This window comes from Cucumis melo, chromosome 12 (genome assembly GCF_025177605.1).
Source record: "Cucumis melo cultivar AY chromosome 12, USDA_Cmelo_AY_1.0, whole genome shotgun sequence".
Lineage (NCBI taxonomy): Eukaryota > Viridiplantae > Streptophyta > Magnoliopsida > Cucurbitales > Cucurbitaceae > Cucumis > Cucumis melo.
Window position 1 is genome coordinate 6,744,909 of NC_066868.1, and position 22,260 is coordinate 6,767,168.

Consider the following 22,260-nt stretch of genomic DNA (forward strand, 5'->3'; position numbering starts at 1 on the left):
TTATACACGATCTTTTATTTTTTCTACACGATCATTTACTTTGGCTACTCCAATCTAAATGATTTTTTTCAAGATTCTTTATACACGATGTTTTATTTTTTTACACGATCGTTTACTTTTTTTTACATGATCGTTTACATTTGGCTACTTCAATCTAAATGATTTTTTTTCAAGATTCTTTATACACGATCTTTTAATTTTTCTACACGATTGTTTACTATTTCTACATGATCATTTACTTTGGCTACTCCAATCTAAATGATTTTTTTCAAGATTCTTTATACACGATATTTATTTTTTTTACATGATCGTTTACATTTGGCTACTCCAATTTAAATTATTTTTTTCAAGATTCTTTCTACACGATCTTTTATTATTTTTTTACACAATTGTTTAATTTTTTTTACACGATCGTTTACATTTGGCTACTCCAATCTAAATGATTTTTTTTCGAAATTATTTATACACGAACTTTTAGATTTTGATTTTTTTGTATACGGTCATTTAGATTTGGTTACCCAAATTTAAATGACGTAAAGAAAAAGAAAAACAAGAAAGACGATGGAAAGAAATCGCAGGAGAAAGACGATGAAAGAAATCGCGAGGAAGAAATGAAAGATGGAAGGACAAACTTGAAATATTTAAAAAATGACTAAGTTTATGAACTTTGTTACATGGGCCGTAAATAGTTTGAGATTTTGTTACACTTATGAAAGTTTTCCTTAAATCATTGGAAATAAAATGTCTCACTTGAATCAAACTATAACTTCAAGAATAAAGTTTAATTGGGTTTGTCCGAGTGAATAAATATCCATTATTTTATCATCACATGGTATTCATCTTAAGAATTTGAAAATTGATTGACAAATCTCTAACTCCGTCCTAGGCTTAACATGATAGTTATCATGTTAAAGAAATGTCTCAGGTGAATCAATTCACATTTTAAAAGTAAAACATGAATTAGTTCTTATGAGTTATACAAACTCTTCAAACATTTGGAAATCATTTTGTTGTTAATCAAAATTAAAACCAAATTGAAAATTTAGGGAAAACTACCAAATTGAAATTTGAACAAACAGTGAGATAATAAATTAAGTCTTCAGTTAATACTGAAGCTAATATCAGTTGTAATAGCTAGAGGGACAGCGGAAGAGAATAACACATAAAACTTTGTTAACCCAGTTCGGTTAATATTGCCTATGTCTGGAGAGCTGCGTACAACCCTGATGAGTAATCTTTATTAATATTCACTTGAGTCAATATACATCGATACATCATATGGTACTCTATTCAATAATATAACTTAATAACATGCGTCTTGACATCAGACTCCAAGCTTCCCCTGAATTACTTATCTTTACGATGTCTAGCTTCAGGCTCCCCCTGAACACATGCGTGAATATCTTTGACAACGTCTTTAGATCCCTCTAAAGATCTCCGTGATCATACCAATCACTGTTGCGTCTGTTACTCATCAAATATTGTTACAACGATCAACATGACGACCTCATAGACATAAGATCATCGTACCTTTAGAACTCAGTAGCTTCAGCAGTCGGCACCTGATGTGAACGATCTTCTTAATCTTAATGTGAACGATCTTCTTAATCTTGATGTGAACGATCTTCTTAATCTTTTGTTTTTCCATTTTTGTCACACCGTAACCACCACGTAACGTCCTATTTATACACATATATATTATATGTATAAATCTCCTTTTCTCAACAAGATTCCTAGAATAGTGAGAAATCTTTTATCTCTTAAATATCTCATCTTTTCATTAATTCATTAATCAAAGATATTTAGTCAAAGATATTCCATTAAATCTTTTAGTAAAAAACTCCAACAAACTCCCCCTTTTGTCTAAAAATAATTTCTTTTTTGGTTCAACTATGTCGCACATTCAAGTGATAACAATGTGTCATAAATCACAGACTTCCATACTGATGAAATCATTTCTCATAATACGAACAAAATGTTTTCAATTTCTTCAGTCATCAAAAAAGGACAACAAAACAACTTATGTTACTAAAAGACAAACAACACACAAAGTAAACAATCTTCAAACGAACAAAACCACAAAAACAACAACAATATCAACCTGCACATTACCACCAATCACCAACTCCCCCTTTGAACCAGAAAAAAATACTTCAATTAGCACTAGGGTCCCCTAGACTTGAGGATGGAGCAAAATTCTTTAGATGACGAATAAGAGAATCGATTTCCAAGCGCCTTTCAGACATCAGACTAATGGCAGTAGATAGCGAATGAGACTCGGTTGTAAGGGAATTAAGAATTCTGGAATCCAATTCCCTATCAACAAAGAACCCATCAGTAGCTTCATCCCAATCCGTCATATCAAACAGTCGAGGCCCTTGAGACGAATGCACATCATGATCTATGTCAGGCACATAACTGCCCTGAAAGAGTCTGTAGCTCAGTGTTAATGTCTTAGGATCAGGGCCAGGTGCATCCGAGGTGGTTAACACAACAGCATTTAAGTGTAGCAGTAAACTAGAAAAGAACCTTGGTAGAGCAATCGGAAGCTTAACCCCAAATGATCCAACATGCCTTAACAGTTGATTATAGATAAATGCACCAGCGTCTACCTTGTCATCATTGCAGATGTGATACAAGAATGTGCCTAACGTAGCAGAAACACTAGAGGCATGAGATGAAGGAAACCAATTGGCAATACCAATCTTATGCAGTATGACATACTTAACACTTAGAGCAACTGCAGGTATACCATTCACAGGCCACGAGGATAATGTCCCTTCAGACAATACAGAAGCCAAAACATCAGTTGTCGGGGATGATGAAAAAAGTTAATTGAAATAGCATTTCCCAGAAAACCATTTATAACAGTAGGAGAAATTGTAAATTTAAAGCCCCTAATATGAACCGTCTGATAATCTGGGCTACTTGGGTCATTGAAACCAGCTGGGAAATTAACTATAAATTCTTTCATAAGTTGAGGATAAAACGGGCCCACGTCAGAAATAGTTTTAGATAATCCAGCCTTCTCAATCAAATTCATAATGCTCACACATGAATGATGTTTGTCTGAAATATTTTCCTTGTCTGCTATCCTCCGTTGCACAACAGATTTCCAATGCTGTACGTTTTCCTCAAGATAAAATGATATACCATCAATTGAGACTGATGGAATATTGAGAAGAATTTCCTTTCTACTAGCTTTGATAGTAATGTTTCGTCGAATTTGTTGACCTTTCTTCCTAACTGGTTTTGATTCTGTAGGAAGTGATGGAGTTTCTTGTTGAGCTCTTGGATCGACAGTATCAACAACAAGAACTTTGTCATTATGATCACCAGGGGCAACAGGCTCAACATCATCGACATTATCAAAAGGGGTTTCTTCACTCCGAGCTTCAGTTCCTCCTACAGGTACGCTAGATGCAGCCGGCGGAGTAGCATGTGAATCAGACAGAGCAGCAATGTCAGGAGTAGGAGACTGAATTGGAGAAGAATAAAGCGATGGTCCTGGTTCTACAGAGGACTTTGATGAAGACCAGGGGTAGGGACGAAGATACCCTCAGATGATGAACTCTCCTAAGTGTGATCAGACAAGGCACGATCAGTAGATTTTTCAGGAACAACATCAAGTGCAGCAACCTTCTTCACTAATTGGACCAGAGGAACATCATCTAGGTCATCAGAGTCCATGGCAGAGAGATGATCCTCAGATACAGTTGATGCAGTTTCAGCATCTTTCATAACATTCCCAGAAACTATTTCTTCGTGTACCGATTGAGTCGAACCACTACGAATGTCTGCATGTGCTTTCTCAGAAGGAATTCTATAAGGTCTTTGTGGCAGAGTACTTTTAAAGCACCTCCAATAAACTCGTATACCATGCACAGTTGCTCTTGAACTCGAGGCTTCAAGCACTTCTTTAGAGGACTTGTCAGGATAGGTTCCCTTGCGAGTGTTCACCATAGTTGACTATGCTTAAAGATAATCAAATGCAATCGAAGTCATAGTTGGACAAAGAAGATGAGAAAAAAAACTGAAAAACTAAGAGTGAACCGAGCAGATTAAATAACCTTGAAGCCTTCTTAACTATTCTCTCTTTTCAATAAAAAGTTGTAATAGAAGCCGAAGAGATAGGCATTAATCCCGACTACGACGCTGACAAAACCCATCATTACGAAACGTGTAAAAGTGCTCCATCTTTTTAGTTAATTAAGGAGCTATATTTTACAAACTCCTAAACAGGCACGTAAATGCTCAAACGTGGTTGCATCAAGGGGTTTAGTAAAAATGTCTGCCAATTGTGAGTTTGAGCGAATGTGTTGTAATGTAATAACCTTATTTTCAATGAGTTCTCTAATAAAGTGATGCCTTATATCAATGTGCTTAGTGCGACTATGCTGGATTGGATTTTTCGATATATCTATGGCACTCATATTATTACAATATAAGGTCATAACATCTTGGATAATCCCATATTCATTCAACATATTTTTCATCCATATCATTTGAGTACACCCACTCCCTGTAGCTATATACTCCGCTTCTGCTATTGATAGAGATACACAATTTTGTTTCTTACTGAACCATGAAACAAAATTATTTCCAAGAAAGAAACATCCACTAGAAGTGCTTTTTCGATCATCAGTAGAACCTACACAGTCTGCATCACAATATCCCACCAGTTCAGAGGATGTATCGTAGGAGTACGGAATCCCGAAATCAGTTGTTCCGTGAACATATTTTATTATTCATTTAACTTCATTTAAATGAGAGGTACATGGATCTGACTGATACCGAGCACATATTCCCACTGCATAGATAATATCGGTCTGCTTGCTGTTAAATATAAAAGGCTTCCAATCATGCTTCTGTACAATTTATGATCGATGGCAGTACCTATCGTATCCTTGGTAATTTGAGCATGAGTTGCAGCTGAAGTCCTTTTGTACTGTGACTGATCCAGACCAAAATTCTTGACTAAGTTCTTGGCATACTTCTCTTGTGATATAAACATACCTTCACTTCTCTGTTTGATCTGCAACCCCAGAAAGCAAGACAGTTCGCCTACTAGGCTCATTTCGAATTCTGATTTCATTATGTTAATGAAAGGGTAATTATAATAGGTAGCAATTTTTAGAATAATTATTAAGTATGTAGCAATATTTTAAAAAAATTGCAAATATAGCAAAATCTATCAGTGATACACTTCTATCGTTGATAGACTCTTATGGTTTATCAGTGATAGACCAACATTTGCTACATGGTCTATCGATGATAGACTCCTATCATTGATAGATTTTGACAGATTTTGACAGATTTTGCTATATTTGCAATTTTTTAAAAATGTTGCTACATACTTAATTATTTTGAATATAATTGCTAAATTTGCAACTATCCCTTAATGAAATCATTAACAAGTGTTTTAGGAAATCCACAAAAAATGATATCATCAACATAAATTTAAGCTACGATGAGATCAGTGTTGGTTCTATTTACAAATAGTGTCTTGTCAGTCTCACCCTTGAAATACCCTCTTTCACCAAGATACATTGTTAGTCGTTCATACCAAGCTCTAGGAGCTTGCTTTAATCCATATAGAGCTTTATTAAGCTTGTAAACATACTGAGGAAATTCAGAATCAACAAACCCTTTAGGTTGTGCTACATAGACTTCCTCATTCAAGTATCCATTCAGGAAGATACTTTTAACGTCCATCTGAAACAATTTAAATTTTCTGAAACATGATATACTGAGCAAAAGGCGAATAGCTTCAGTCTAGCCACAGGTGCAAAAGTTTCATCGAAAGCCACACCTTCTACCTATGCATAAACCTTGAGCCACCAAACGGGCCTTGTTCCTTATTACACACCCAGATTCATCAGTTTTATTTTTAAAGATCCACTTAGTTTCTATGATGTTTGCCCCATCAGGTTTAGGAACCAAAGTCCAAACGTTGTTATGCTTGAACTGTAGTAACTCTACTTGCATGGCATTTATCCAATATTCATCCTTGAGAGCATTCTCAATAGATGTGGGTTCTATTATCGACACATAGCATAAATTAGCAATCATTTTCGTGTAATCTACCTTTTCTTTTCTTCTGGTAGTGATTCCAGCTGACGGATCGCCTATTATGGAACTTGAAGGATGATTCTTTTTCACATGTGTAGAGAGGACAAGCACAGTTTCATTGTTTATGACCTCATCAGTTATTTTTGAATTAGTCTTCGCATTGTCTGGCTGAAAATCACCTTTAGGCATTTCATCAAGAGGACACTACTACAAAACTGGGTTTACTTGACGCTTTTACAATTGATATACTTGACAGTTTTAAGAAAAACTGTCAAATAACATAAAAGAGCGTCAAGAATAAGAGAGATTGAAAAAACCCAAATTTTTGTCTTTTTCTTTTAAATACTTGACAGGTTAAAATTGTCAAGATTATTTTTAATTACTTGACATTTAAAAAATTGTCAAGATTATTTTTAATTACTTGACATTTAAAAAATTGTCAAGATTATTTTTAATTACTTGACATTTAAAAAATTGTCAAGTAATATATATTTTTTTCAATTAAAATTTTTCCTCTTCTAATTTTTACTTTCCCAACCTTTTTCCCCCAATTTTGTAAAAAAATTAAACCCTAACAATTAATTTTCCCTCTTCTAATTTTACTTTACCAATTTTTTTCCCCAAATTTTGTAAAAGGAATTAACCCTAAGTTTTCCCTCTCCCAATTTTTGGAATTAACCTAAGTTTTTTCCCTCCCAATTTCTCTATCTCCCTCACGCAAGGTCCTCCAAAGCTGCCGCTGCTCACCATCTGCCGGTCGTTTGCCGTCGGTCGTGTGAAGATTCGTCTGCTGTCCACGCGACCCGCTCGTCTGCCGCCACACCACCCACGAACGCAGCCCGCTCGGCTACCGCCTACACCGCCCCACGAACGAAATCGCTGAGCGCTGAAACTTTGTTAACCCACTTCAGTTAACATTGCCTACGTCTAGGGAGCTGCGTACAATCCTGATGAGTAATCTTTATTAATATTCACTTGAGTCAATATACATTGATACATCATATGGTACTCTGTTCAATAATATAACTTAATAACATGCGTCTTGACATCAGACTCCAGGCTCCCCCTGAATTACTTATCTTCACAATGTCTAGTTTCAGGCTCCCCCTGAACACATGCGTGAATATCTTTGATAACGTCTTTAGATCCCTCTAAAGATCTCTGTGATCATACCAATCACTGTTTCGTCTCTTACTCATCAAATATTGTTACAATGATCAACATGACGACCTCATAGACATAAGATCATTGTACCTTTGGAACCTAGTAGCTTCAGCAGTCGGCACCTGATGTGAACGATCTTTTTAATCTTGTGTTTTTCGATTTTCGTCATACCGTAACCACCACGTAACGTCCTATTTATACACATATATATTATATGTATAAATCCTCTTTTCTCCCCAAGATTCCTAGAATAGTGGGAAATATTTTATCTCTTAAATATCTCATCTTTTAATTAATTTATTAATCAAAGATATTTAGTCAAAGATATTCCATTAAATCTTTTAGACAAAAATTCCAACAAAATTAAAATTGAGTTTTACAAATTCATTAAATTAAAAAATAATTTTTATTTTTTCTTATATAAATCTAAAATTGAAAAGATCTAGAACTCAGTTAACTTAAATTGAGCTTTATTTGAAATACTTTAAATTAAATCAAATTTGAATGTTTTCTTGAAATTAAACTTGCAATGAAATTGAAATTTCGATTGACATACACGAATCAAGTAAGATCTATTTATGATGATATTGAAATAGAATTGAAATTACAAAATGTATTTGAAACAAATGAAAGGGTTTAATACTTCTATTGATGTTAAAATTCTTCTTTAAATTTCCAATTTAAAGATTAAAGCAAAGTTGTAAAAATATATTGGAGATATGTAGAAAGCTTCAGATTAAGCCCAACTAAATGAAGCTAAATTGAAAATAAATGTGGTAAACTCTCTTATTTTTAACTTCCTCCCTTCAATAGTAAACATAGGTTAAAACATGAAGAGCAAAATAATCAAATGGTAAAATTACCACATTTTACCTCTATTTACTATTGAAGGGAGGAAGTTAAAATAAGGGAAATGAAGCTTACCACAAAAGAAAAGAAATGGATTAAATGATGAAAAACTAAAAGAAAAAGTTTACCACATTTATCTTTTATGTATCCTATGGAAGAAAGAAAATAAAAGAAAAAGAAGCTTACCGATTTTTACCTTTAGTTTTCTTTTAAACAAATGGGCATTTCAGGTATATGAAAATGATGCATGAAGTATTGAGTATGTGAATATACTTGAAGTGAGTGAGAATTTTGGATGTGATTTGGAATATGTAGGAAATGGTTTGAGAGTTTGGAAGATGGTTTTGGAAAATAAGTGAAGAATATGGAAATGATTCGAGAGTGTAGAAGATGTTTGAGGTGGAAGGGAAGTTGGGTATTTTTTTAGGACTTGGGATGATTTCTTGATGGTGGAGGAAGTTTTGGAGGTGAGGGAGAGTATGGAGGAGGTTTATGGCCAGGATAGAGGGTTTTGGAGCAGATTGAGGTGTGTCGATTAAGAGGATAGGGCTGATTGAAGAGGGGTAGAGGATGCTCTGAGGAGTGGAGTATGTAGGAAAGATCTGAGTGTAGAGGATGATTTGTGTTCTTTTGTGGTCCCGTTTCCTATTATTTATTATTGTTTATTTATTCCATTTGTTGAAAATATCTAGATTGAGATAACATCTTTTTGTAAAGATTGAATTTTCCAATTTCTTTGGGATCGATCATATCTTGGGTTTATCATTTATTTCCTTGGTTGGCGTGTTTGCGGGTGTGCATAGGATCAATAAAAAGAACGTGTTTTATAAGAAAAGAAAAAGTGAGAAACTACGAAGTACTTCGGTGAATTCCTTTGGGTGAGTCAACAATATGAAGAAAGCTTTTCTTTTTTTATAGCGAATCAAGATTGAGAACCACTCTGTGGGAGAATCATGATTGAGAACCACTCTGTGGGAGAGTGAATGCACCTTAATATGAAGAGATTAATGGTTAAGAGGGAGATTTTATTTAAGTTGCATTCGATAGATTTTAGTGATTAATTTACTGTTGCTCAAGTTAGTAAGATAGAATCACTCAAGTACAAAATGTTAAAACTATGTTGTAGATTCTATATTGATGATCATAAGTCTGTAATTATGATTCATATTTCAAGGCAAGACAAAATCTCTGATCTCGGGTCAAGGACCCTCCAGATGTAGATGTTGTGTCATTGAACTAGGTTAACAATGTCTTGTGTTATTGTTACTATACTTTTTTACTGGTTCTTTTGCTGTTTCTTTAGTTCTTAATTGAGGTAACTGCTCGAAGCACAAGTGTTAACTATTTTAGTATTTTATCATTTGGTATCAAGGCATGTTATTTATGTTCGATGGATCCTGTGCGTGAAGGAACTTCGATGACTCGTTTGTAAACTTTATTTTCATAATTATATAATAAAACCCTAACATTGTATATAACAACACGTACCAAGAACTTTGAACTAGATGATTTTACAAATTAAATTTTGTTAAAGAATAACATACCTTAAATTCATGAGTAATCTTTTTAAGGAATTGAGTTTCTCTCACTTGGCCTTCTTTAAAACTTAATTAGATTTCTTGATGGGAAAGAATGAACTACTTAATGAGGCAGTGAGACGACCAATCACTTAGGTTCTATTTGTAGACACTACTCATGATGTTTAATTGAACATTATCATTTTTCCTAATAGGCCTAATAAAATAATAGGCCTGAAACAGATAAAATAACATATAATGCATATGGGTCACATTAATAATAATATTATATTTAAAATAAATCTAACATTTTCCCTCTTAGTCCATTGACATTATTTACCATATACGTTCATAAACATAATGTGCAAAATTAAACTTCATAACATATCATGTCAAGTCAAATAAACTACTAAAGAATCATGACGGTCATACATCATTGCATTAACATACTCCATTCCATGTATCACTGAAATAGTCCTATTAACATGTTCTATAATAAAGATAATCAATAACAGTCCAACAATAACTCTTTATCAAAAGACGATGTCCTGTTTAACATAATTCATTTATATACATACTAATCATAAGAACAGAACCATGAGATAAAATCAGAAACAATAAATAAATGAGCTCAAAAGTGTCAAATAACATAATCTTGATTTCAATAACAATATCTATTAAAGCCCAAACGTTTAACATGATCATTGAATGTCTATGGTGGCAATCCTTTAGTTAATAGATTTGCAATCATAAGTTTAGTGCTAATGTGTATTTAATTGATACTAATTGTTTCTTAACTTCTTCTTTAACAACAAAGTATTTTAATTCCATAAGTTTAACAACTTTAGAATACTTGTCGTTTTTTTAGAAGAATACTACTCCAAAATCATCACAATAAATTCTCAACGGCTTGACAATACTGTCGACAATTTCAAGTCTTGAGATAAAGTTCTGCAACCATAAAACATGAACTATAGCCTCAAAGCATGCTATAAATTCAACCCCATATAGTGGATGCAGTAACAATACACTGCTTTACACATTTTCATGAAATTTCTCCTTTAGCTAATAGGAACAAATAGCAAAAAGTGGATTTTCGTGTATCTACATACTCGACAAAATCTGAATATGAATATCCAATCACCTCAAGATGATCAGATCTCTTGTAAGTATGCATTAGAACAAGGATTATAATTAAACTTACTCCAACTGATCCTTAGGTATATACATCGATCAACGATGTTTTTTTTACAACCAAAAGATGTGATGGTTGTTGGGTTTTATATTCTAAAACTCGTAGATAGTATATATAATCCATTAACCGTTATTAATAAATTTTTATTATTGTAATTTCAATAACTGTTATTGATTATATTATTAGTTTTGTCTTAATAACCTAAATTCAATAAACTAACATCCTAAGCTGTTTTATGAGTCTTGAATAGTGTGTAAAGACATTCATGGATCAATGTTCGAGATACAACTTAAAGGGTCTATAGTATAGGGATAAGGTTGGGTACCTTACCTGGTAACACTATGGATACGGTTCACTTTGTATTTGATATAAATGCAATGATCCAACACATTCGTGTAAGTGACATGTGAGTGAAGGTATCCTATACAATGAGTTTGTATAAGAATGGACCACGAAATAGTAATCACTAGATGTAACTCCGTTAACTAGTTGGATTTCAATATCATTAGGATGACCTAGGTAACTTAGTCTTAATCTTGAGTGTATTTTGAACTCCTATTCGTGAGGGATTGTCCTTTGATTTGTACGAGTGAGAGTGGCCAGATTGTCGACTCAATATGCTTATCATTTTAGGGACAAGATCGATTGGGGAGCTTGGAACATAATCACACAAGATGAAATTCACTCCTTCCCGACTTTAGGGTAAGTAGATAAGTATTCTCTTACATGGTGTCTTTGGGACTTAAACAAAGGGCCTTACCCTCTTTATGGCATGAGAGAAATTTCTATTTAGTGGTTGGACCATAAACATGTTATTCATTAGAGGAGCATTGATATTTAAGGACTAGAAGTAAGGTAGGAGTAAAACGGTAATTTGACCTAATTGGTGTTACGAACACTTGTGAAGGACTAACTCAATGGTATTGGTCCATATCTGTGGACACAAAAATATATGTACAGTGATAAGAGTTTATCTGTGAATCTTTAGTGGAGTGTACACACAGTTAACGAATATTAATTATTATGGTTAATGAGTTTAGCCAATTAATCTCATCGTTGTACCTTCTGATCTGTAGGTCCATTAAATCCTCTTTCTAGCTCGTAAAGTGTAATGAGATTTAATTATACTGGTTGTAATTTGAAATGTTCAAATTTACTTTGAGGATTAATATAATGTATGGTGATACATTATAATATAAAGTTCATATTTTAATTAAACTATATTATATAAATTTAATTTTGGATATGATTCAAAATTAATTTAAGAGAGAATAAAATATTTGAATGAGTTCAAATATTAATTTAATGTGAATAGATTCATATTAAAACTATAGGTTAAAATTTAATGTATATATGATACTACATCCACAAGGGCACATGTAAAGACGAATTAATTAACATGCTTCTAACCATATTCATTAATGTATGATTACGTCTTTCTGCAACATCATTTCGTTGTGGTGTTTCTAGTATTGTGTATTGAGCACATATACCATGTCTTTTTAGGAATTTAGCAAAAATGTTCAAAACAATGTGCTTTCTCATCATATTATCCATGAATTTTATAAAATCCTTGGCATTTTCAATATTGTAATTGTGGACTTGATATTGTTTGCTACAATCATTCGCATAAACATTAGACTCAATTTATTTGATCTTTCTCAAGCCTTATAGAAAAATCTATCCTCATCACTATTAGTAGCTGAAGTAAGTGCAGTAGGTTTCTCACTTAAGAGTACCAAATAATAAAGATCCAAAACTCCATAATGAAATTAGATTGTTTGCACCAATCAGAGAAATTGAGTCCATTAAACTTGATTATAGATGTAGCATACAAATGAATAGAAACGAGAGCAGATGATGCAATTACAAAATAGATATGCTTATACATTATTGCTTTGAGAAATAAGCATAAAGATACAACACATATTCAGGTAATATTAAATAATCATTAACTTATACATTGAAGTTCTTCTTTGGAAGGCACAACAATGTACAATATTTATACTTAACTGATGCTAGATTTAGTTTCATATAATTGGTAATTTAAATGCCCAAATTAGATACATTAGTCATCTTTGGATATACTAATAACATCTAACCAAATACCTCAATTAACCACAATAAGATTCAAAAGTATGAAACTATTAATTACCTTTAAGCAAATTAAATGTTTTATAATAACGAAAGTCAATACACTCATGACAAATCATTAATGTTTCATAATATCATCTCATTCTTTAGCATCAAATGAACATGAGGAATTGAATCAACTTTAATTTGATATCTATTGAACTTACTAATTAAACATGAGGAATTGAATCAACTTTAATTTGATTTCTATTGAACTTACTAACTTGTCCACTTTGGTGACTAACAAATTATTCATAATATAGATATCATACTAAAATAATTACAAATAATTATTTACTTAATTTCCAAAACAATATCAATGGAACATATCTACAAAGAATTGCTAATTTGGCCACTTTGGTGACTAACAAATTATTCATAATATAGATATCATAGTAAAGTAATTACAAATAATTATTTACTTAATTTCCAAAACAATATCAATGGAACATATCTACAAAGAATTGCTAATTTGGCCACTTTGGTGACTAACAAATCATTCATAGCACAGATATATTACAACAAAACAATCGCAAACATTGATAATTGAACTAATGTAACTTTAATTTGATATTTATAGAACACTTAAAAATTTGGTCACTTTGGTGACTAACAAATTATCTATACTATAGATATCAAATAATCACAAACAAATACACACTTTAAATTATTTGTGATTTAAACATAATACAAAAAAATTATTTGTGATTTAAACATAACACAAAAGGACAATAAAGCACAATTTATTGTACCAAACTTTATGGAAATTAAAAATGCATAATTTATTATAAAGTGTCGGAGATTTTGTCTAAAAGTGTTTTTTTTTTGGAATATTTTTAACTAAATATCCTTGATTAATGAATGAGATATATCTTTGATTAATGAATTAATTAAAGGATGAGATATTCGAAGGATAAAAGATTTCCCATTCTTTTAGGAATCTTGTTATTTATCTTCAAAAGAAAAGAAGATTTATACATATAATATATATGTATAAATAGGTTACCGTGACGATGAGCACTGTGTGAAAAAAATAGAAAAAAACATAAGTTGAAGAAGATTGGTTACGTTAGAGTTGGTCTGCAGAAGCTACCGGTTTTCCAAAGATATAATGATCTTATATCTATGAGATCGACTTGTTGATCTAAGCTGTGTTTGTAGATGAGTAACGAAAAAGATGAGACAGTAAGATACGAAGCTACTTCAATCTTTAGTAAAGAATAAAGATATCGTCGGAGATATTCACTCTTGTAATCAGGGGAGCCTGAAATCAGACATCATGAAGAAAAGTGATTCATGCATTCAGGGGGAGCCTGGAGTCTGAAGCTAAGACACATGTTATTAAGTCATATATTTAAATTGAGTTTAAATGTTGTATTAATATATATTGACTTAAGTGAATATTAATAAAAGTTACTCATCAGGGCTGTGCGCAGCTCTCCAAACGTAGGCAACATTGGTCGAACTGGGTTACCAAAGTTTTGTGTGTTATTCTCTTCTACAGTCCCTCAAGCTGTTACAAAAGTTATTAGCTTTGGTATTAACTAAAGATTAATTAATTATCACTCACGCTACTTTTCATAAAGCAACTTAACCCTGAGAAAAATAGTAACATTAATTAAGTAATTAAGAACGTAATTAAATTTGGGATAACTTTAAATTTAAGAAAACAAAATTTGAATCTTGGAAAATCCTAATCTTGATAGAGTAATTATTTTGGGTAAGTTATCTCTTGATGATATCTTTATATTCTTTTTTCTTTATTTTCTTTATCTTTTTAATAATAAGAAGATAAAAGATTTTCCATGATAAGAATGATAATTTTTTTTTCTTTTTTATAATAAAAGATTTTTCTTTTTCATAATAAAAATATAAAATATTTGTCTTCAAATTCTAAAACTTATTTGTTTTCCCCAGTTAAGTTTAATTTGATATCTATATAACATACTAATTTGGTCACTTTGGTAAAGAACAAATTATTCGTAACATATAGATATCGAATAACATAATCCCCAAGTGATTTTAATCGCAAAATTTGCAAAAATGTTAGTATTGCAAACAATTTTATCAAAACTCTCATTCAATGTAAACGATATAATTTAAGTCACTTAAATAAATGGATACTTTAAAATATAATATATGCATAACACATAAAATATAATTAATACATAATTATCAATTTGAACATAAACTAAATATATATACATACCGGATATAGTATCTTTTAGATTTTAATTAGATCGTCGGCAACATCGTATCTTAAATAGATTTTAATTCTTTAAATTTCTTGATTACCAATTAAAACACTTATTATTCTTTTAAATAAAAGAAGAAAAATAATAATAAAATTAACTTCAATTAATGTGGTTGTGGCCGGTGGTACAAGCACAAATATATACATGAGTTGTGTGCCAAATGGATGATTATGGCCAACGGTGGGTTAAATTTCATTCCTTCCTTCTAGCAATGATGAATAAATTTGGTTAAATTTCATTCCTTCTTTCTGGTAATCACAAATGATATTAATTCAAATTGATGTTTAAATCTGGCCGATCAAAGATGTAAACTTTATCAATTTTATTAAAGCTTCGATTAGCAATGAAATCTTACGAGGTTAGAAACTTCTTTAAATTTAAGAAGACATGTAAAAACATTAAAAATAAAAAAATTAAGCTAGATGATTTTACAAATTAAACTTAGTTAAAGAATAACTTACCTTAATTCATGAATAATCTTCTTGAGGAATTGAGTTTCTTGATGGTTAAAATTAAGCTTGGCCTTCTTTAAAACTTAATTAGATTTCTTGATGGGGAAGAATGAACTACTTAATGAGGCAGTGAGAGGACCAATCCCTAAGGTCCTATTTAAGGTCCTATTTAAGGTCCTATTTATAGACACCATCCATCATGGTGTTTAATCAAGGTATTATCTTTTTTCTTAATGGGCCTAATAAAATAATAGGCCTGAAACAGATAAAATAACATATAATGCATATGGGCCATATTAATAATAATATTATATTGAAAATAAATCTAACATCATTCTCGAGTATTGGATGGCTCAAATTATGCTTACTAGAAAGCAAGGATGATTGAATTCTTGAAATTAATTGATAGTAAGTCCTAGAAAGCTGTTATTTCTGGGTGGGAACATCCTATTATTAAAGATGCTGATGGTAAGGTCACTTTGGAGCTTGAAATCTCTTAGTCTCTAATACAGAGGACAAAGCCTCTCTAGGAAATTCTCGTACTTTAAATATAATTTTAGTTGGGGTTGACCAGAATGTTTTCAAACTGATTAACACCTGTACGTCAGCTAAACATGTTTGGAGTATTCTAGAGGTAGCTTATGAAGGTACCTTAAAACTAAAATTTTCACGACTGCAGATCTTGGCTTCAAAATCTAAAGCTCTCAGGATGTGTGAAGATGAATCTAAAGCTGAGTTTAATGTGCACGTGCTTGATCTAACAAATGAATCTTTTGCTCTTGGCGAATTTTTTTTCGATACTAAGCTTGTTAGAAAAGTATTGAGATCTCTTCCATCTCGCTTTAACATGAAGGCATTGCCATTGAAGAGGCAAATGACATTACCATAATAAAGCTTGTTTAGTTATTTGGTTCCTTGAGAACGTTTGAATTGTCTCTTGGAGATGGAGATCCAAAGAAGAAAAGTGGAATTGCATTACAAGTAATAAGTGATGAACCGTTTAAATTAAATAAAGATCACTCTTAGGATGAAAACTTAGCTGAATCTATAGCTTTATCAACGATGTAGATTTCAAAACTTAAAATCAAATTTTATAAAAGATTTAGTGGTTATGGAACGCAATCTAACAGAGAGTTTAATAATTCCAACTTTTATGCTTATGGTTCCTCTAGTTCATATTCTACTTATAGGCAAAAAGAGGTTGACAAAAGTGACTCACAATCTCTAAAAAATGATAGAAGCTTCAAATGCCATGAATGTGAAGGTTCTAGACACTACCAAGCAGAATGTGTTACTTTCTTAAAGAGGAAAAATAAGAGTTTAGCTGTTACTTTGTCTGATGAAGAATCATCATCTGATAGCGATGGAGAGAATTTTGGCACGACTTTAATCAGTTGTGTATTGGAAAATGAATCTGAAGTATCTAAGACTTAATTTGTTTTGACATTAAAGGATAGGAAAACAAATTCTAGTCAGCTCAAGTATGATGAATTGCTATCTAAATGGGAAGAAGATCAAGAGGTCTTTAAAGTTCAGAAAGAAAGAATACAAGCTCTCTTGGAAGATAATCATCATCTTATGTCAATGATTTCTGCATTAAAAATGGATCTTAAAGATGTTCAGAATGAATTTGATTCCTTGTCCAAATCTGTCAGACTTCTTTTCCCAGAAACTCAAGGTTTGGATAATCTTCTTAGTGAAGGGAAGATTAAGAGTAATAAGAAGGACCTTGGCTATTTAGGGAAGAATTCATATTCGGAAAATTCTTCTAAAATGTTTGTGAGAGCTTCTAATAGCAAGAGTGATGGTGTTGTTGTTCCTTAGTGTAGACTAAAAGTGGTTATCATAAAGTAAATTCAAGAATAATAAGGAAGTGGATACGTCACTTCTGTGAAAAATTGGATCATATTAGACCTTTCTGTTACTAGCTTTATGGGTACAACCAGTTTAGTCATAAAGGATCATATAAAAAACAGTAGAAAAAGCCTTTAGAACAATTATTTCTCTTAAAAAACTGAATTGAGGGTAAAGAAGAAGTCAGAGCACAGTCTATGTAATGTCGCGTTTACATCTATTCATATATCTAATTCAGAAGATTGGTACTTTTATAATCACTACAAGAAATCGGGGGGTTCCCGCACACTAAACAACATCAAAAGCTGAAACGTCAGAATAAATGCCTGTTCCCAACGACGTTTTGCATACGTCGAGACATCAAAAACATTATTTTAATATTACGTTTTCCTGACGATTCACGAAGCATGTTGGGAAACAAGAAGACATTTCCGACATTTTCGCATCTAGGTTTATGGTGTTGGGAATAGTTCACAATTAAAATAAATATTTAACTTATCCTGACGCTCCGTGCAAGCCATCGAGCATAGTGATACCTGTTCCTGACGATTCTCATCCGGCGTCGGAAATTGGTAACATATTCCCGCGACTTGCATGGGCATTGGGAAACACTCAAATATTAATTATGGTTGTTCGAGACACATGATAGTGGCTGTTCTAGACATATGATAGTAAATTCCTTGTGTTTGTTTCTGAATTAAAGGAATATAGTGCTGGGCATGTGACTTTCGGTGTGGAGCCAAAGACAAAGTTGTTGGAAAAGGAAATATCAACAGACCTGACGCTTCTGTTCTTAATAATGCTAGACTTGTTGAAGAGTTATTAGCAAACCTAATTAGCATAAGTCAACTGTGTGATCAAGGATTTGTGATTATAGTCTCGAAAGAAAAATGTGAAGTGCTAAATCAAAGGAAGTGTATTGTGATGACAGGCACTTGATTGTTAGGTAATTGTTATTATTAGGATATTTATCTAAAGAATCTTGTGTGTAATCTACCAAAGTCAGACGAAGTTGTGTTACAGCATAAGCGTCCTAGGCATTTTAGTATCTCCAAAATCTGCAAAACTATTATAGCAGAGCTGTGCTAGGGATATCTTTGTTAAAAAACTCTGCTGAAAAAATATGTATTGAATGTCCAACTAGTAAACAAGTAAAGGCTTCTCACAAGTCTGTTGGTCAATGCTACACAAAACCATGTTCTTGGGCTTCATTTGGATTTGATAGGTTCTATGCAAGTTGCAAGTCCATACTATTATATCATTCTTTGTGTTTGTGTCTAACGACTAATTTAGTTTAAATCTCAACCATTCAATTTTCTTTTACTTACATCCAATGACTCAAAATGATTTTGGATTTCAATATCCTTCTCTTTCTAAGTACTTCATTTTCCCCAAATTTTTTAAGAACTTTGTTTAACTTTACAATCCTCAAAATATTCAAAAGCCACTATTGTTATTTTCTCTAAAGCTTCCAATTTTAAATTTTTTTCATCTTATCCTTAAGAGAATATATTCTTATTGTATTGTCAGGATTAATTATTGTGAGCTTAAAATTTTACACTCAATATTTTTAAGAGTTTTTTTAACGACCCAAGTTTCCGGACTAAGCTGAGGTCACTACTAAATACCAAAACTCGACCATACAACATAAAATTTAAAACGGACCGGTTACGATTCATTAAAAACGTTAGAAACATTACAAAAGACAGTTCCGGGCCCTATTTTAAATCAATCATAAAAGTCTCAAATAAAAACTCAAGTCGTCAGTTCCAAAATCACAAACAAAATATTCTAACAAAAATACATAGCGGAAGCAATAAGAAAACCAGACGCGTCCATATGGCCTTCACGCGTCCTTCCTGCCTCTCGTCAGTCTGCCCCTCGCTGTGCCCTTACCTGAAAAGTTTAAGAAGAGAAAAGGGTGAGTATAAACATACCCAGTAAGGGACCCACTACTGGGCCCGTTAGGGAACAACAGTTAACTTCCTATTCAGGGGTACCCTACATAACAGTCTAGTGGTTCCGTGGAACGCACATATCAGTCTAGTGCTCCCGAAGGATGTACATATCAGTCTAGTGCTCCCGAAGGATGCACATATCAGTCTAGTGCTCTCGAAGGATACACATATCAGTCTAGTGCTCCCGAAGGATGCACAAATCAGTCTAGTGCTCCCGAAGGATGCACATATCAGTAAGGCACACTACCCCATAGATGAAGCTAACTGTTACCCCTTAGTCCATACTAAACCGTCTACAACAGTCATACCCCATCAACACTCATAATACAATTTCGCCATAGGCTTTGCCAGTCAGATAGTACAGGTTTAAACAACTACATCCTCAGTTGCCATACGCGTAACCGTAACCTCAAGGTCCATCGACATGCAATTCCAATCTACCACGTAGCCCATTAACGCAACCACACTATACCGTACATCTAGCACCGGGATCTACTAACAAGAAGCTCCTTATACCCGATAGCGCCCAAGTTACAACTAGCGGTCGCATTTCTCTTACATCAGACAAGAATATAATAACAATGCTTAAAAACCAAACACATATATATATTTATTCGGTACAATTACTAACGTGTAATCCCCTGCGGACTACTACGTTCCAGCCTCGCTCCGAGGTCCAGTAGTAGGAAAAACCCTTACCTGAAACTTGGTTATGCCCCTCGATCGAGTCCACGCTCAACAGATCCACCTAAACGAAAACACGCAGGTTTTAATCGAAGATACCAGTAGAAGTCATTTTAAATGGTCCTAAGCAACATCCGTTGACTTACCCAAGGAGAAGGAAGCTATCTCCAACCAAGCCTGCCGCAGAACCCGGGAACTTAAACGTCAATCCTTAATACCTTCAAGGGATGAGAGATAGGACCAAAGCTTATTCCAATATTCAAACTCGCATCGGATGCAGCAACATTAGGGAATTCATCAAAACAATCCTTACCGAAAACTCACCGTGACCCGGGGTGGAGGAAGGAAGGCTTAGGTGGCTCGGATCGGTCTTGGCTCACTCTCGGCTCGGCTCGGCTTGACCTCGGCTCACAGCTCGGCTCACTCTCGGCTCGGCTCGGCTTGGCCTCGGCTCACAGCTTGGCTCAACTCGGCTCGGCTCGGCTCAGCTCGGCTCAACTCGGCTCGGCTCGGCTTGTGGCTCGCGGCTTGGCGGCTCGGCTAGGTCTTCGGCTTGACTCGGCTCGCGGCTCGGCTTGTGGGTCGCGGCTCGGCTGGATCTGCTGGTGACTCGCGGCTCGGCTGGATTTGTTTGTGGCTCGGGTCGGGTCAGCTTGGAACCGGGGCGACCACGAACGTCGGCCTCCGGCGTTCGACGACGGAAAAGCTTCGCCTCAACGCGACGGAGAGCAACTGGGCGTCGGCGGAAGGTGGGGCGCACGTCGGTGGCTGGCGTCGTGAGTCCGAGAGGAGATCCGAAATAGAGGGAGGCCGCGGCGGACAGCTTCGACGACGTGGACAGAGACGGAGACGTGCGCGACGGAAGGAAAAGAAGAGAAAAACGGGCGGCGGCGTGCACGGAGAAGAGATGGCGAACGGCGGCGCTGAACGGAAAGGAGAGAGAGAGAGAGACGGCTGCGGCGCGAGAGGGAGATGAAACGAAGAAGAAGATGGATGGGGGGGGGCTCGCGCGCGGCAGTAGGGTTCCCCTTCTTTTTTTTTTTTTTTTTTAAAAAATATATATATATATATATATATTAAGTTAAGGAAATTAATAATAATAATAATATTTTTAAAAAAATAATAATAATAATAAATAAAATATTATTAAATGTATATATATATTAACTTTAATAATTCTAATTAATAATAATAATATACAAAATATTATTATATATATATATATATGTATTAACTTTTATCTAATTAATTAATGATAATAATAATATTAATAATAATAAATAAAAGATAATATTAATATTAATTTATATATAAAGATTATAATAAACAATAATAATAATAATAATATAGTTACTATTATATTATTATTATATAAATTTACAACTATAATTTCCAGAATTTCAGAAATTAATCCAAAATTTAAAATTCCCTAAAAATTAAATAAGGCGGTAAAAGTTTACCTCGAAAATTTGGGGCGTTACATTCTTCCCTCCTTAGGGAACTTTCGTCCTCGAAAGTTTTATTCCTCGAATAGATCGGGATAACGGGACCTCAGGTCATCTTCTCGCTCCCACGTAGCCTCTTCTACCCGGTGATTCCGCCATAAGACTTTAACCAGAGGGATTTCTTTATTCCTCAACGTTTTCACCTCTCTAGCAAGCACCTCAACGGGTTGTTCAGCATAGCTCAAGTTTTCATCAATCTCCAGTGGCTCGTAATCCACTACATGGGATGGATCTGGCACGTACTTCCTCAACATAGAAACATGAAACACATCATGAACTGTCGAGAGTGATGGGGGCAACGCCAAGCGATAAGCTACAGGGTCAATCCGCTCCAGAATCTCAAACGGCCCAACAAAACGGGGACTCAACTTTCCCCTCCTTTCAAATCGTAAGACACCTCTCATAGGTGCTACCTTTAAGAACACCTTGTCCCCTACCTCAAACTCAAGATCCTTCCGCCTCACATCTGCATAACTCTTCTGCCTACTCTGAGCGGTACGCATGCGTGATCTAATCTTCTGTATCGCTTCGTTAGTAGACTGAACTAATTCAGGGCCCATCAATCTCTGCTCACCCACCTCACCCCAACAAACCGGGGATCTGCAACATTTGCCGTACAAGG

The 22,260-nt window shown here is 33.9% G+C and overlaps 1 protein-coding gene and 1 long non-coding RNA gene across 2 annotated transcripts; both read right to left on the reverse strand.

The window, feature by feature from the left end:
• Positions 1-2,153: 2,153 nt before the first annotated feature.
• On the reverse strand, positions 2,154-3,963 carry LOC127144137 (uncharacterized). The gene is made up of 3 exons (XM_051079698.1): positions 3,600-3,963; positions 2,860-3,513; positions 2,154-2,779 (listed from the first exon to the last, which is right to left on the reverse strand). The coding sequence occupies exons 1-3, from the start codon at positions 3,961-3,963 to the stop codon at positions 2,154-2,156; spliced, it is 1,644 nt and encodes a 547-aa protein (XP_050935655.1).
• Positions 3,964-7,008: 3,045 nt separating this feature from the next.
• On the reverse strand, positions 7,009-8,704 carry LOC127144252 (uncharacterized). Its single transcript, XR_007815853.1, has 2 exons — positions 8,282-8,704; positions 7,009-7,481 (listed from the first exon to the last, which is right to left on the reverse strand). It is a non-coding gene; the product is annotated as an uncharacterized LOC127144252 (long non-coding RNA).
• Between the last annotated feature and the right edge of the window lie 13,556 nt (positions 8,705-22,260).

Excerpts from the sequence above, each read along its gene's own strand:
- LOC127144137 (XM_051079698.1), bottom strand. The coding sequence starts at position 3,963 with ATGGTGAACACTCGCAAGGGAACCTATCCTGACAAGTCCTCTAAAGAA. Across the intron at positions 3,514-3,599 it reads TCCTGAAAAATCTACTGATC|AACCAGGACCATCGCTTTAT; the intron begins GTGCCTTGTCTG and ends AGTCCTCTGTAG. Across the intron at positions 2,780-2,859 it reads TTCTCCTACTGTTATAAATG|GGACATTATCCTCGTGGCCT; the intron begins GTTTTCTGGGAA and ends TATTGTCTGAAG.